The sequence below is a fragment of the Leptodactylus fuscus genome, chromosome 5, assembly GCF_031893055.1.
Source record: "Leptodactylus fuscus isolate aLepFus1 chromosome 5, aLepFus1.hap2, whole genome shotgun sequence".
NCBI lineage: Eukaryota > Metazoa > Chordata > Amphibia > Anura > Leptodactylidae > Leptodactylus > Leptodactylus fuscus.
This window is the reverse complement of record NC_134269.1, coordinates 160,048,608-160,064,926: the sequence shown is the minus strand read 5'-3', so window position 1 is coordinate 160,064,926 and position 16,319 is coordinate 160,048,608. Positions and strand designations below refer to the sequence as shown.

The following is a 16,319-nucleotide window of genomic DNA, read 5'->3' as shown; positions in this document are numbered from 1 at the left end:
AACCACCAGTCCATAAGGAGAAGTTGGTGGTTTAGCATCCCAATACCTCCTCATAGGTTCCCTCCAAGCTAGCCAGAAATACAACTGGGAACGGTGTAAAATATAAAAGAAAGCACATACACCTGCTCCTGGCACTCCATCTTTGTGGTTCATCCCCTAATCCCTCTACTTATCAGTACCAATAGGACTAGATGTGGTGAGGCTGCTGTGACTGGCCTCAGAAGTCATATGAAGGACCAGTGATGTATCAGCAGTGATGTCACTGGTCCAGTGATGTATCAGAAGTGGTGTCACTGGTCCAATGATGTATCAGAAGTGGTGTCACTGGACCAGTGATGTATCAGCAGTGATGTCACTGGACCAGTGGTGTATCAGTAGTGGTGTCACTGGTCTAATGATATATCAGCAGTGATGTCACTGGACCAGTGATGTATCAGCAGTGGTGTCACTGGACCAGTGATGTATCAGCAGTGGTGTCACTGGACCAGTGGTGTATCAGTAGTGGTGTCACTGGTCCAATGATGTATCAGCAGTGGTGTCACTGGTCTAATGATATATCAGCAGTGATGTCACTGGACCAGTGATGTATCAGCAGTGGTGTCAGTGAATCAGTGATGTATCAGAAGTGGTGTCATTGGACCAGTGATGTATCAGCAGTGGTGTCCACTGGTCCAATGATGTATCAGAAGTGGTGTCACTGGACCAGTGATGTATCAGCAGTGGTGTCACTGGACCAGTGATGTATCTGCATTGATGTCACTGGACCAGTGATGTATCAGTATTGATGTCACTGGACCAGTGATGTATCAGTATTGATGTCACTGGACTAGTGATGTATCAGCAGTGATGTCACTGGACCAATGATGTATCAGCAGTGATGTCACTGGACCAGTGATGTATCAGCAGTGATGTCACTGGTACTGCACATATTGTTATGTCAGTCCAGGTAGCTGCAACGGGGCTAAGGAATAGCAGTAGGGAATCTCGCCCTGCACTACTCCCACTAGCTATCCCGGTCCCTGCCTCACGGGTGTGGGTCGGCTGTACTCAGGCTAAGCCTGACCCCGACAGCTCCTCTCTCACTGATACCGTAGGCCTAGAGAGAAGTGGGAGAAGGAATGCCCTATAAGATCTCTAGGGACTGGAGACTAAAGGGGGTCACCCCTAACGAACAAGTGAAGCTGCTACTGACAGGGACTGACAAGGGTGTGCGCTGACTAACAACACAAGCAGCACACAGGAAAAATGTGGGAAAGGATTCCCCCAAACCAATATGGGAAGGAACCTAACACTAGGAAACAAACACAGGGAAACTGAGTAGAAATCAAAGGATAAGGCAATTCACTCACACAGTCAATTATACACAGAGGGAGGATTGGTGAACACAGAAGGGAAAACACACAAACCAACTCGTTCACCCAAACCTCCCAAAAACCAACCACGGAACTTCCTCTATCCAAGATAACCACCTACTCCTCCTGCTAAGGCCTAGCTCTGTAAAAGCGACACTCAGCACAGAACCATGGGAGGCATGGGTTTAAATACAGAGTAGAGACCATTCCTCCCAGGTGCAAATGGGAGGACAGACTAATCAACCAGGAGATAAAGCTGCCTACCAGCAGTGCGCGCGTGCAAGTCAGAAGGTGTGCACCAATACCCACGACAGGACAACCCCGCAGCGCCAGGATGCCACCCCAGACACTGCGCAGCCAAAAACTCCCCAGGTAAGAAAAATAGAAAGTAATGAACCTAAATACTCCTAACACATATAACCAGTGATAGACTGTGGAAGCCTCACTATTTCTGGTCCACCTGGGACAGACAGTGGAGGAAACAGGGACAGAGCACTGCGGTAAGGTAAATACTCCTTTCTTTTTTTGTTTTACACCTCCACCATCCTCCAATGTGTTTTCTGGTTAGCCTGTAAAACCCCTTTATTTTAGGATGCATTCACACTACGGAACGCCAGCGTGTATCACAGCCGTACACGCCGGCGTTACAGCAGGGCTGCCGGACACTTTCCATTCATTTCTATGGGAGCCGGCATGCGAACGCTCCCCATAGAAATGAATGGACTGCTTTTTTCCATTCATTTCTATGGGGAGCGCTCGCATGCCGGCTCCCATAGAAATGAATGGGAAGTGTCCGGCAGCCCTGCTGTAACGCCGGCGTGTACGGCTCTGATACACGCTGGCATTCCGTAGTGTGAATGCATCCTAAGACCTATTTCAGCTGTGATCAATTCACTTGAATAGAGATGAGCACAGCCCATGGGCAGCAATGGCACTATCTCTAGAATAAAAAGGACGCCCTTTTCCTCATCCAGGACATCCTCTTTAATGCATCTCATAAATAAAACACATAAGATGCACAACCTTGTGCTACTTACTATAATCTACTGGCTGGCTACAGACGCTTAGTCATTATCTTCTCTTTATAATAAATAAGAAATGCCTTCATTTCCAGGCTGCACTTCTGTAGTTTGCATCTGAGCTATTTTTAACAAACTGACATTTTTGTAAAATTTATTACCCAGCTCTGTTTAATGATATTATTTTTATAGCACGATTGTGGCTTGTAAGCAATGTAATGCAGCTTCAATGCACGACATAAATAATACAGACTAGAAGAGGTCTTTGATGTAAATGTAACTGTGTGGGAACTGAATCCTTCCTGCAAAGAAATTACCGATAAAGAGGTAATTGCGAGGATTATAGGAACCTGAATTTCAGTGCATTAATATGCAGAGTCGAAAATTGCATTACTGACTCCTTGGTCCCCAGGGAGATATACTCCTTGACAGCAGAGTAGGCGTCAGCTTTCCTGAATCTTTATCATTACATTACTGTGGAAGACCTTGCACGCTGACTTGCATGTTCCTCAGTGGCTAAACAGCTATTTACCTCCCTTTTAGCCAAATATACAATACCCTTGAATGCTGTAACCTTAGTCCTGATATTTACATACATAATTCACTTTTTTTCTCTTATTATGTGTACATCTTTTTTAATTTCTAAAAGTAAGGGTTAATAATGAGCATGCCGTCTGCTTCAATGATAATAATTGACTGTCATAGTTTTGCCAACCACTGACAACTATTGCTTTTATGATAACCAGTGGTGTAACTACCGCCATAGCAGCGGAGGCAGCTGCCACAGGGCCCGGGACATTAGGGGCCCGGTGACAGCCGCTACCGCTGCTATCATTATACTCAGGGGTCTTTTCGGACCCCCGAGTATAATGATTGGCGGACCGGGAGAGGTAAGAAACATAAAAAACATGTTACTTACCTCTCCACGATCCTGCCAGGCCTCCTTCCTGACGTCTCTGACGTCGCATGAACCCGTTTGACGTCATTGAACATGGACAGCAGCGGAGACGTACGCGTAGGAGCCGGGGGACAGGTAAGTAACAGTAGTTTTGTTATGTTTTTATTCCCCCAGGTCTCCGATTATTATACTCTGGGGTCTGAAAAGACCCCAGAGTATAATAATTGTTTATGGGTGTCCACAGTGGGACATAATACTTTGTGCAGGGGCAACTATGGGGGATAATACTGTGTGCAGGGGCCACTATGGAGGATAATACTGTGTGTGCAGGGGACACTATTGGGGATAATACTGTGTGCAGGGGCAACTATGGGGGATAATACTGTGTGCAGGGGTCACTATTGGGGATAATACTGTTTGCAGGGGCCACTAAGGGACATAATACTGTGTGCAGGGGCCACTATGGGGGATAATACTGTGTGCAGGGGCCACTATGGGGGATAATACTGTGTTAAGTGGCCACTATGGGGCATAATAGAAATGCGTAGGAGGGGGTCGGTCGGGGTCGTCGGTGTCGGTCAGGGGGGGCTCCATGTCAAAAGTTCGCCACGGGGCCCCGCCATTCCTAGTTACGCCACTGATAATAACATTGTATTCTTGGAGTATAGAACTTTATCCACTTACTGTAGGTTGTCTGGTAAGGCCTTGTGAGTCAGTCTGGTTACTTTCAAGAAGACTTCAGGGAGATCTAATATTGCCCACAACATATAAAACACAGTTAGGGAGCAGTCCATTATATAATCTCAAGATTTTACATCTATACATGCACAACGCAGGCTATCACTGAAAATTGCATTTAATAGTTGTCAGCTGACCTTCCCATACTTATCCACACTCAGACCAAGTATTCTGAATAAGGAGAGGGGAGTTTGCTGTTTCAGAGATGACTTATCTCCCTTTAAAACAAAGAATAGGGCATGTTAAAATTTGACAAGCCCATTCCTTTTGTCCCCCAACATATGAATTTCCGTCGAACATCTAATACACATTAGATTGTCAGCTGGTCCTGCTAAGTTAGCAGGTTCAGCCAACCTTTGTCTAATGTGTATCCTGGTAAAATCCCAACATCATTGCAAACAAAGGCCTCTGAGAAGGTCGGCATGATGTTAAAGGGAGCGCCCTCTATAGGTTTGCTTGACTGAGACTCTGTCTTCCTAATTACATCATGGAAGATAGACTTGCACATTCTCAGTCAGCGCCCTCTATTGGTGTGCATTCTTGAGGCACTGGCTTCCTAATTACATCATGGAAGTCAGATTTGCATATTCTTCCCATGTACTATAGTAACAGACAGGTTGTTAACACAGCCATAGATACATTTGCATTACATTCTATAACAGTCTACCTCTTGATTTACAAATGGCAAAATTCTCTGCAGTCTAAGGGCTCGTTCACACGGAGTAAACGCGGCACGCAATGTGCCGCGTGTACCGAACTTTGTGCCGCGATTTTGACGGTGCATGTTTGCGGTCGCGTTAACGCCGCGTTAACACACGTTTACGCAGCGCTAACGCGACTGCAAACATGCACCGTCAAAATCGCGGCGCAAACGTCCCGTACACGTGGCACATTGCGTGCCGCGTTTACTCCGTGTGAACGAGCCCTAAGGCTCAGAAACATAAACCTTATAAATGTAAATGCCCAATGCACCTTGTGTAGCCCTGTAAGTATAGTTTACAAAGAGTTAACTATACATCATCAAGATTATGGATTCTATTGTGTTATATGATCTGGAAAGCATAGCAGCTTGAAGCTTTACTGTGATAATACCTGCCCCCTCTGCGAACTGACGGAAAATTCACTTTACACAATATTAGATTAGGTCACATAGCATAGGATCTATGCACAATGGAATGGAATTAAATATTGAAACAAACGTGTGTAAATGATAGAAAAACATGGAATGCATGAAAAATGGGTCTTGACAATGGAATCCTGCAAGTGAATAGGAAAAAACTTCATTTCCAGACACAGCTTATAGACAAGGATCATGATTTTTCTGGAGAAGAATAAAAGTTCCCTTGTTTTAACACTGGACAACCCATCAGTGACCATCAGAAATCTTGGAATGTATGTTGTAGCAGTTATGGTAGAAGGTCGTGTTTCACAACCTTGTATACAGACCATGCTAGCTAGCTATAATGGGAAGGAGAAGCAATTCCCTGCAGACTTATGAGTAAGCACTCTGTAGTCTGTGTCTTTCAGGCCAGTTTCAAGGGTTTATGTTGGCATCACACCAAAGAAAATGGAAAAGAATTTTACGGGACATATGTCTTACAATATTGTATAAAGAAATTGCCAAACAACAATTCACTAAAATATAATTACATAGAGAAATGTTTCAAAAATATTGTTTCATAACTCAGACAATCTTATTAAGGGGCTCTCCTGGGTTTTCACATTGATGGCTCATTTATAGGATAGATTGTCAATGCTGTATCAGTGATGGAGCGGTCTATGGATTTCTGATGATCAGCACAATGAAGGCATGGAAATGAATAATACAAGTAGTGGCGATCTACTATGTGTATACAAACATTGTATTTTATAGCATAGGCCATAAGTGTAATATTCCAGGAGAACACCTTTAGGCCAGGGCCCCATGTTGCTTAAACTCAGCACCTTGGCCGCAGTGGAAACGCTGTGGCAAAATCCGTGGCGTTTTACAGTCCCTGCAAAGTGGATGGGATTCTAGCAAATCCCATGCACACATTGCAGAAAAATACACGCACCGGAAATGCTGCGATTTTCCTATAGGTATAATGGAAGCAAGAGTCCACAGTGGAAACCTCTGCAGGAAAACCTCTGCAGTGGAACCTCTGTTACAGGAAAAACAGCAATGAGATGCTGCCACAGTTTTCCTACAGCACTTTTTTGCTACGGCCCACTACATGGGGCTTTAACCTTCGGATCAAATTTACATCCTGCAAAAACATGGGCTTAGAGGACTTCAAGGCCAGTATGTTCCCAGTAGTTGTATAGAAAAATATCGCCACCCTCTCTCTATGAGTGATAGGGTGTTCGTGATAAACTTTTTGCATTCACTCAAATGGTAGAAAACATCACAGCGCTCCCTTATAGATGCAATTAATGTGTAATCGTTGTATTCACAGATAGCACTAATTAGTCCATTGAAGAAACAAAGGAACAACATATTCATATAGATGTTTCGGTGTATCCATCCTTCATATACCGAAACATCTACATTGAATCATTGCTATATGTGAATATATATGGATTGCCTCTATAAAGCAGTGCTGAGATATTTCTCCTGTTCCCAGCAGCTGACCTAACATGGAGAAGGCTGCAGATATTTTCATGTCCTGCAGTGTACGCGCTGCTAACATTAGCAAGGTCTGCAATATGTTTCTGAATGCAGGAAATGTAAGCAAACGTTTTTCTACCGAGGTAGGGGATGCAGATGAAAGTTTGCAATCACTTTTTGCTGGGTCTTTCACCTCTATTGAAGAGAGAGGTGACTTTTCCGGTCGTGTGATCTCTTCATCTCAGCAAATGTCTAATTCGTCCTTCTGCACCACACAAGTGATTATAATAGTCTCCTTCTTTTATGCATCATAACTTTATAATGATAATAAAGCTGTTGAGATTGTTGCTGTACTGTTCTTGCAGTGTGACTTGTGGCCAGGACAATCAATAAGTGTTTCCATCCGACTAAACAGATCTTGGCATCAACGTGTAGACTTGGAAATTACGGCCCACCAGACAGTCATTCAGAATATATCAGGCTCAAATTGACTTGCAAATCTCATACAGTAACTGAAGCTAAACTGTGGAACTAAGCTCATGAACACACTGCATGGTTCCAAGCAACACCATCATATACTCGATTAAGGGTTACTGTGCATGGCGGTATAATGGCTCAGTACATGGTCTATTGTAGGAAAGTGCAATACCTCCATATGCCTACTTATTCATATTATGGGGATATTGTCACTCCTTAGGGAAAGACCACCATGTAGGTGTGTGGAGTCTTACAAAGCCCTTTTCACTCCACTGTGGGGAATTATTGGAAAAATATGCAAATATGTTTCCCAGGATGTAAACAGGGAAACACTGCCATTGTATGCTGCCCTATATGGGAAGCTCCCTTGAACATCATGCCCGACTTTCCAACAAGCTTTTATTGCAATGATGTGGGATTTTGCCAAGTCAATATCATCCCAACTGTGGACGGCGCCGTTTCGATCTGATTGGATCTCATCAGCATAGCCTAGGGAGACCCATAATCTGGTCTAGAAGTGTCTCACCTCTGCCAAGTCAGTTCTCCCTAGGCTGTGCTGATGAGATCCAATCAGATCGAAATGGCACCGTCCACAGTTGGGATGATATTGACTTGGCAAAATCCCACATCATTGCAATAAAGGCTTGTTGGAAAGTCGGGCATGATGTTCAAGGGAGCTTCCCATAGAGGGCAGCATACAGAGGCAGTGTTTCCCTGTTTACATCCTGGGAAACATATTTGCATATTCTTCCCATACTTATTCATATTAAGAATAAGGAGCCATATAGAAGCTTGTAAAGGGTTTTTTCTGCCAGATCCATTTGGGTCACTCTAGTGCTTTGACTATCTTGTGTTGTTGGGTGGCTTTTTCTTCTGTAGCAAAAATTCACCAAAAGAGAAAATAAGATTCTGAAACTTTTTCTATTTTATCCATGTTATGCAGCGTTCACACTTCTGCCTTGACCTGTCCGTAGTGAATCATTTCAGTGGGTGTCTTTATGCAGCCTCTCCACCGTGAAACCATTTTATTTGCATGGACACCAAGTCCTGCATGTCCAACTTTGTGTCCGCGCAAAAAAGAACAAAAACGCTCTCATGGCGGAGAGGCTGCATATGGATATATGCAGATTGCTTTAAAAACACATTGAAATGAATGGACTGTTAAACTGACCACTGTCAAGTTGTCCCCAAGCAGTTTTTCGAGGGATTTAGGCGGAATCATGGCGGAAAGGTCAAAGCGCAAGTGTGAATGCTGCATTACTTGTGCCATATAGATACATATAACTACATGGTATTAAGCTTCTATTATTGCAGTTATATTGGCTCTCCAGGTTATGTCCGTTATATAACTGGTTATAAGCTAAAACCATAAGCCAAGGGGGTTAAATAAACTCTCATTCACTGTTGGGATTGTAAAATAAGTGTTTTTTTTCTTTTGCATTTCCGCAAAGGCCAAAATATTACCTTTGTACCATTACCTTTATGTTGCATTTCCTACATTTTTAGATAGAAATTGTCAAAATCTCCAGCTGAAGCCCGACAAGAATGGCAGGGCTGTGGAGCTGGTAGGCCAAACCACCAACTCCCTGTTTTTCCACTGACCAACTCCTACTCCTGACTCTTCCTCTGACTTCTATTCCTTCTCAAAGCAGTAAAGATCCTCTAAAAACCTAATTCACTAAGAACATAGTCATTAAATTCCTTTGATAGTATATATGAAACAAACTGTCCAATTAATTACACAATATCAAAATTAGTATAATATAATTAAAAATAATGAATAATTATATTCTGAATTTGGAGTCGGAGTTGGTAACTTTATTCCAACTCAGACTCTGACTCTAACCAAAATTGGTCCTGACTTTGACTCCACAGCTCTAAAGAATGGTGCATATACCCTAAACTAAATGTAGATGGTCTTACTATTGCATTTTCTGGTTAAAAGACTTTTCTTTTTTTTTTCCTAGGACTGAACCGCCTGCTTTCTAACTGCACTTATGAAGCGGCTTTCCCTTTACATGAGGTATAATCTTAGCCTAACATGTCCATACATTGTCATACATTTGTGCTTATAATACTCGAGTCAGTGTATAATGTATACAGTCATTCAGTGAATATTCATTGTTTATATTACTAAAGTAAGTCAGGCCCGGTTCACATCTACGTTCGATATTCTGTTTGGGGAGTCCGCTTTGGACCCCCTGAACGCAATACCGAACGCATTAAAAAGTGGTGAGCAATGAAACCACACGGACCCCATAGACTATAATGGGGTCAGTGTGTTTTCCATGCATTGTCCGCACAAATCATGTGGAGAGAAAAGTGCTGATTGAAGCGGAAACCACACAGACCCCATTATAGTCTATGGGGTCCATGTGGTTTCATTGCTCACCACTTTTTAATGCATTCGGTATTCCGTTTGGGACTCAAGCGGATTCCCCAAATGGAATACTGAACACGGATGTGAACCAGGCCTTAAAGAGATGCTCTGATAGGAGATAGCCATAGAATAGAGGTTTTATTGGAGTGCTTCTTTAATTCCTTTGGAGCACCATCACAGGGGAAATGAAACATTACAGCATGCCCATGGAAATAAAGGGTCTCTTCATGTTATTCATGTACATGTCAGGCCCCCTGCAGAAAAGAAATTCCTTTTGTAGCCTCTCTCCTGAGGGACTAATAGACGGGGTCTCCAGTGAGAGAATTCCCTCTATAAACTGACAATAGAAATGTATCTGAGCATGTTTTGTATAAAACAGAAAACTAATAAAACTTATAGAATTTATATGTTTTCTAGAAGTAAATTCGTAATGAGAATCTTAGTAATGCTAAATGGCAAGAAACTGTACGTGTATTGCATATATGTGGTTACCATTCTAGAGAATTCTGGATTAGCCATACCTTTATTACAGTAACATGCTGATACACACATACAATAAAGGATACAGTTTTGGCATTGGACTAGATTGCAATATCTATCCACAGAATACAGCTCACACATTCACAATATTGTAATCGGTGTATTTTCTCTCCTTTGTATTTAAGGGAGGTTATAGAAGCAAAAACTCTATAAAGACCCACGGAGCAGAAAATCACAGACATCTTCTTTTTGAGTGCTGGGCTTCCTGGGGGGTATGGTACAAATACCAGCCTCTGGATCTCGTACGGTAAATCCAAGTGTCTCATTGTGTGGCAGCTGGTGTTTATAACAGGTTTCATTTACTTTTCACTTTCATGGTGATTTTGTCTGACAAGCTATTCTGTCACTCTGGGTTGAAGCTTTTATGGCTATATCCTGGAAATATACAAAGACGTGCTTAGTGACTACCTGACAAACTGAGGAAGTATTGAGACAAATATGAACAATCTCAGAGTAAAGTTGTAGAACCGGGCTGGTTAATACTGGTGGCCCAGCACTATAGCAGCGGTGCCTGGGACTACAAGACTAGTCCCAAAAAACGGCACCAATAACTGCACGTGTATACCCAGCCTAAGGGGTAAGGAAACACAGAGGTGAAATGTTGTTAAAAAATTGCTGTAGAAAAAACTCCTAGAAAACACAGCATAATACGCAGGATAAAATCACACAATATGCTTTTTTATTGTGTCTTTCTCTTGTTTCTTTTTTCTTTTCTCTGTTTTTTAATCATTCAACTAAAATCTCTCCCTCCCATTCCAATTCAGAATTTCAATCAGAATTTTATTCTACCTGTGCTTTTACTACAGACTAGTTTCCCCAAAGAAAATACAATAAAAACCATTGTCTAAAAAAAAACAAAAAAAAAAAACATTGTCAGTGGTTTATTTTCTAACCTTTCTTACCTGTGTTGGCTTTCTTCCAGGAGGTATTTCGGAGAGAAGATTGGTCTGTACTTTGCATGGCTGGGTTGGTATACGGGAATGCTATTCCCAGCAGCGATCATTGGACTATTTGTGTTCCTATATGGAATGTTTACATTGGATAGCTGCCAAGTCAGGTAATATGTTTCATATAACGTGGTGTCAGCAAATTCCGATATAACCTACGCTCCCAGCATTTTTCCTCTTCTCTTGGTCCAAAAGCGCCAATTGTACATGTGTGTTGCCGATTTTTCCTGTGGCCGAAAATGGCCAACAGACATGCGCAGTCGGCACAGGAAGGGTGGGGGCTAGAGACTATATTCCAAATGCACCAGAATCAGTGGAGCAGCATCTATTGAAGGGTGTTGGTAGGGGTGGTGAAAGGTCCCATTTATGTCACGGGTTGAATTTTTTGAGTTGTAATACTGGAACTTTAGGCATAAATGGGTTAACTGGAAATAATGCAGCAGTTTGACCACCTAGGTAATAGTTATTTGTGGTATATTAGGAAGCTTTCATAAGAAGCTAAAATTGCTGGTAGCACATGTAGTTATTAGAGACAGGTAGGTATTTCTGTGAGGTGACTTACATATGATTTTCTGGTGCGCTCAACTTTCAGATAAACTCCCAAAAGTACTCGGCAGTTATTTGGTATCACAGACACAAATCTCTCAGAAAGACAGTCATTTAATAACCGATCTTATGTAAGAAAATCCTAAAGGCACATAGGGCCACCTAGGGACACTGGCGCCGGCTTGTTCCAGCATCTTGTCACTGAAATTGAGGTTCTATGATTGAACTCAGTAGCGATCACTTAAAACACAGATATTATCTACAGCCGGATAAAAGTGCCTTTTGCTTTAGACGTAGTAATGACATCAATGTCTACAGCTAAATCTCTGCGAAGGTTTTCTTTCATGTGCTCAGTTTCCCAGCTAGACCTGTAATATGCCCTCTTTATTTCCATATGAAGTGCAGAGTATGGCGGAGTCACAGCGTCCTCCTTACTTCTCACATGACTTCCTGCAGAATGAAGAGAAGAAGTAGGACAATCATTAGACACCAATTAGCTCCTGTGATTTATGCTGCGGGGATCACAGTGACAAAGCTTTGTGGGGCGGCCGCTTATACTTACATGCAGAGCAGTTTAAGGCCGTAATTGCTTGAGTCCAATGGGAGAAATACCGTACGTCTCCACCAAACTGTCTTATTCTTCTCTTTTATAGCAAAGAAATCTGCCAAGCCACAAATGTAACCATGTGTCCACTGTGTGATAAATACTGCCCCTATATGAGGCTATCAGACAGCTGCGTCTATGCCAAGGTAATCCATTAACAATATCTGATCTCTCTGAAACCTAAAGTTAGGATTTAGATGGTTATCATGGACTTGTTTATGAATATGGTAACGGGGCTAAAATAATTAGATATATTATAACAGCTTAAGTTTCTGGAAAATTCAAGTAAATTGTAAATCAACATCTACATTTTATAAAAAGGGTGCTTTTTAAAGTTACCATTTTAATGCATGAAAGTATTGTACATTTTATTTTATTTTTTTTTTAGGGGGGGGGGGTCTAAAGCCACAAAATATAATCTCAAAATAAGAATTGTGGATTTATGCATTCTGGACATTGGGATGTATGTAGATGCAATGTGTTAGTGCTGTCATACACATTGGCATTTTTTTCTATAATTAATTATGAAATACATATATTTATGAAAACTGAGATATTGACAGCTGCTTTGTGTGGCCAGCATGACCTTCTTTCTACCATTTTCATGTCACAGACTACTGGCTATATTTATTGGATTATTACAGAATTTTGCATGAATTGTTTGTGACATATTTTGTGTATGATTCTCTTTAGAACTACATATGTAGTTTTTGTGACGTAGTGAAGATGCTCAGGTAAATGTCCGGATTTAGTGGGATATGGTAGGCTTAATGTATTACAGATCGGCATTAGTACAGCATACGTATGTAAGTGGTATGGGACATGTAGCACAGACGTTAAGCAGTACAGTACATGTAATACAAGTAGACAGCAGTATAATAAATGAACTGTATTTCTGGTAGAGTTTATTATAGTATATATATATTGTAGCCCAGTATTTGTAATACAAATAGAGAACAGTACAGTAGATATAGTACAGAAAGAAAGCAGTGTAGTATATGTAGCAAAAGTAGACAGGAGTATAGGAAATAAACTGTTTTACTGCTAAAAATCAATATAATACATATGCTATAGTTAGTACATGTATAGCCCAGTACAATACAGTGTAGTGAAGGTAGATAGCAGTACAACATATGTGTATAGGTAGCAAACAGCACAGTACGTTTAGTACAGTTATAGAGCAGTATAGCACATGTAAAATATATATAGATCAGTGTTCACTGTCTACCATAAAATTGCTCACCACAGTAATATATGTGATCTGGAAGATTCATCATATCTACGCCAGTGATTTTCTTTATTATACACTGTCATATGTGCAGAGCAATGGATATTATGGAAAGTTCATGACAGACACCAGTAGCCCTTGGTGGACGTGTTTGACCATAATGGAATCTGGGTCAGGGGACAATCGTACACATCAGGGAGAGTGTTTGCCTACATAGGCAGTACGGAGACTTACAAGTCATTCCTGCTCCGCTAGGGATTCTGGGTAAAAAATATGCAAATCTATTCTCCAGGATGTAATTAGGAGAACAGTGCACTCTGTACGCCACCCTGTAGAGGGCAGCATGAACGACTCAGTTATAAAGTCTTTTTAATCATAATGTGGATTTAATTACAGATGTGTACGATTGTCCCCTGACCCTGGTCTATAGTCTTTCACTCTGCCAAATCAGTATCCCTACGCTATGCTGAGGATGGCCCAATAGGCCGAAACAGCGCTGTCCATAGCTGGGAATCTGTTCCTTTTGGGACAGAAATACTAATTTGGCAATTAAATCCACATTATGATTAAAAAGACTTTATAACTGAGTCGTTCATGATGAGTCATGCATAATGTTAAGGATGCTGCCCTCTATAGGGTGGCGTACAGAGTGCACTGTTCTCCTAATTACATCCTGGAGAATAGATTTGCATATTTTTTTACCCATAATGGAATCTGACAGGTTTTCATCATGGGATTTGGCTTTGTCCAGACATAACATTGTAGTATGCTGTGTTATTGTGTCTGTTATTCTTTACAGAATCTGTGTCAGAGACTGGTAATAGATCCTCTAACTTAGAAGTGAACACAGCTTTAGGGTACGTTCCCACAGCGTAATTTGAAGAGGAATTTGGAAGGGTCCTCCATATCAAAATCCTCTGCAAAAACTGGACCGAATCTGCCCTAAGAGTCCATTCACATGGAGAAAAAATGGTGGGGAATTTGGTGTGGAATTTCAGCGCTGAAAAAAGCCTCCCTTTGACATCCATTTCTAGCAGAAAAATGAACCCATTGAAGTCAATGGGAGGCTTTTTTTTCAGCGCTGAAATTCCACACCAATTTCCTCACCATTTTCCTCTGTGTGAATGGACCCTAATTAGTTTCAGTGTCCAACGCATCTTCTTTTCAATGCACTGAAAAAGCACCCTGCTCGAACTGGCCATGGTTTCTATGGGTCAATCGCCGCAGAAATTGCAGAGCCACGCATCACACTTGACTAGCCGCATTGTATATAAAGTTAGTCATGCATGCGAACCTGTGGCACAAAGCTTGGGATCCATTTTGGCTTTCCACAGCGTACTCCACAGGATTTTGTGTATTTACTGGAGAGGACTTTGAGATGGAAGACCACCTTATATTCCTGTGCAATTGATGCCATGTGAACAAACCCTTACAATGCTTATTTCAGCCCCTGTTGAAGTGACTGTTTATGTTCTATGAGTGACTGCAGTTTTTTTCTTGCAGTGCAGCAGGAATGTTGTTAATATGGTTTATCTATAAAATCAATGCTACAGAATTTACAGGCATAGAGGTATGCTTGCTACTGGAAAATGAATTTGCCGCTAATGTGTGTACTTACACTAACATTGCTATTTTATAGATTGTAATTTTCTGTTTCAGGTTACTCATCTCTTTGACAATGGAGCAACTGTATTCTTTGCAGTTTTTATGGCAGTTTGGGGTAAGTACATTAAGAGTTCCTATATCTGGATTTTATTACAGTCCATAAGGGCTTTATTATATTCTTAAAGAGGTCCATAACAAAAAAGTGAAAAAGAAGGAGAATACAAAAAGTGGAAATGATGAATAATGTATTAAGGTGAGACTATAAAAGTGAAGTCCAACAAGTAATGCCAAAAAAGAGGAAACAAATATAGAAACTCACCAACCGATACAAGGTGCACGACCTGATTCTTCTGGACTTGGAGAAGAAAGGATTCATATATGAGTGAAGGAGTTGAGGTCCGCAGCTCTTGCTCGTAATAAAAATATATTTTATTCCATTATTTTAAAATTTGGCAAAGAACACCATAACAAAAAAGTGAAAAAGGAGGAGAATACAAAAAGTGGAAATATTATCTCTTTTTTTGGCATTCTTAAAGAGGACCTTTCCTGTCCTCGAGGCACATTCAGTATTATATACCACTAGAAAGCCAACAGTACGCTGAATTCGGAGCACTGTTGGTTTTTTCGTTGTGTGCCCCCGGTGAAGAACTGTCAGTGCATTTACTAAGAGCTCTTCACTGTCAAGAGGCGTTCTTGACAGTCTAGCTGTGAACACCCCCCTCTTCCTAACAGTACCCATCCATAGACTAGTACTGGGGGGGGATTCTCACCATTCAGCGTCATGGATGGATGGTAAGGAACATCCCGCTCACAGTATAGCGCTACGGACAAACTGTCAGGAGGGGCATTCCTGGTTAGACTGTCTGGAAAGCCCTTCTGACAGTGATGAGCTATTGGTAAATGCATCAATAGCTCTTCCCCGGGGGCACATAACGGGAAAACCGACAGTGCGCTGAATTCAGAGCACTGTCTTCTTTCTAACAGTATATAATACCGCATGTGCCCCAAGAACATGAAAGGTCCTCTTTGATGGGAGTCTGCCACCTCTCCAAGCATATTCAGCTGTCACCGCCATACTACAGAGCACATTACACTAATAAACTACATACCTTTGTTATATACACTCACCGGCCACTTTATTAGGTACACCTGTCCAACTGCTCGTTAACACTTAATTTCTAATCAGCCAATCACATGGCGGCAACTCAGTGCATTTAGGCATGTAGACATGGTCAAGACAATCTCCTGCAGTTCAAACCGAGCATCAGTATGGGGAAGAAAGGTGATTTGAGTGCCTTTGAACGTGGCATGGTTGTTGGTGCCAGAAGGGCTGGTCTGAGTATTTCAGAAACTGCTGATCTACTGGGATTTTCACTCACAACCATCTCTAGGGTTTAC

At 41.6% G+C, this 16,319-nt stretch overlaps 1 protein-coding gene across 2 annotated transcripts in view; it reads left to right on the top strand.

The window, feature by feature from the left end:
* Positions 1 to 16,319, top strand: part of ANO4 (anoctamin 4) — a 153,035-nt gene that overhangs the window by 101,197 nt on the left and 35,519 nt on the right. For both annotated transcript variants that reach the window (XM_075274615.1, XM_075274617.1), the window contains 5 exons: positions 9,039 to 9,094; positions 10,117 to 10,238; positions 10,914 to 11,048; positions 12,138 to 12,234; positions 14,976 to 15,036. In XM_075274615.1, coding sequence (XP_075130716.1) covers positions 9,039 to 9,094; positions 10,117 to 10,238; positions 10,914 to 11,048; positions 12,138 to 12,234; positions 14,976 to 15,036 — 471 coding nt within the window. The remainder of the gene's footprint in view (positions 1 to 9,038; positions 9,095 to 10,116; positions 10,239 to 10,913; positions 11,049 to 12,137; positions 12,235 to 14,975; positions 15,037 to 16,319) is intronic.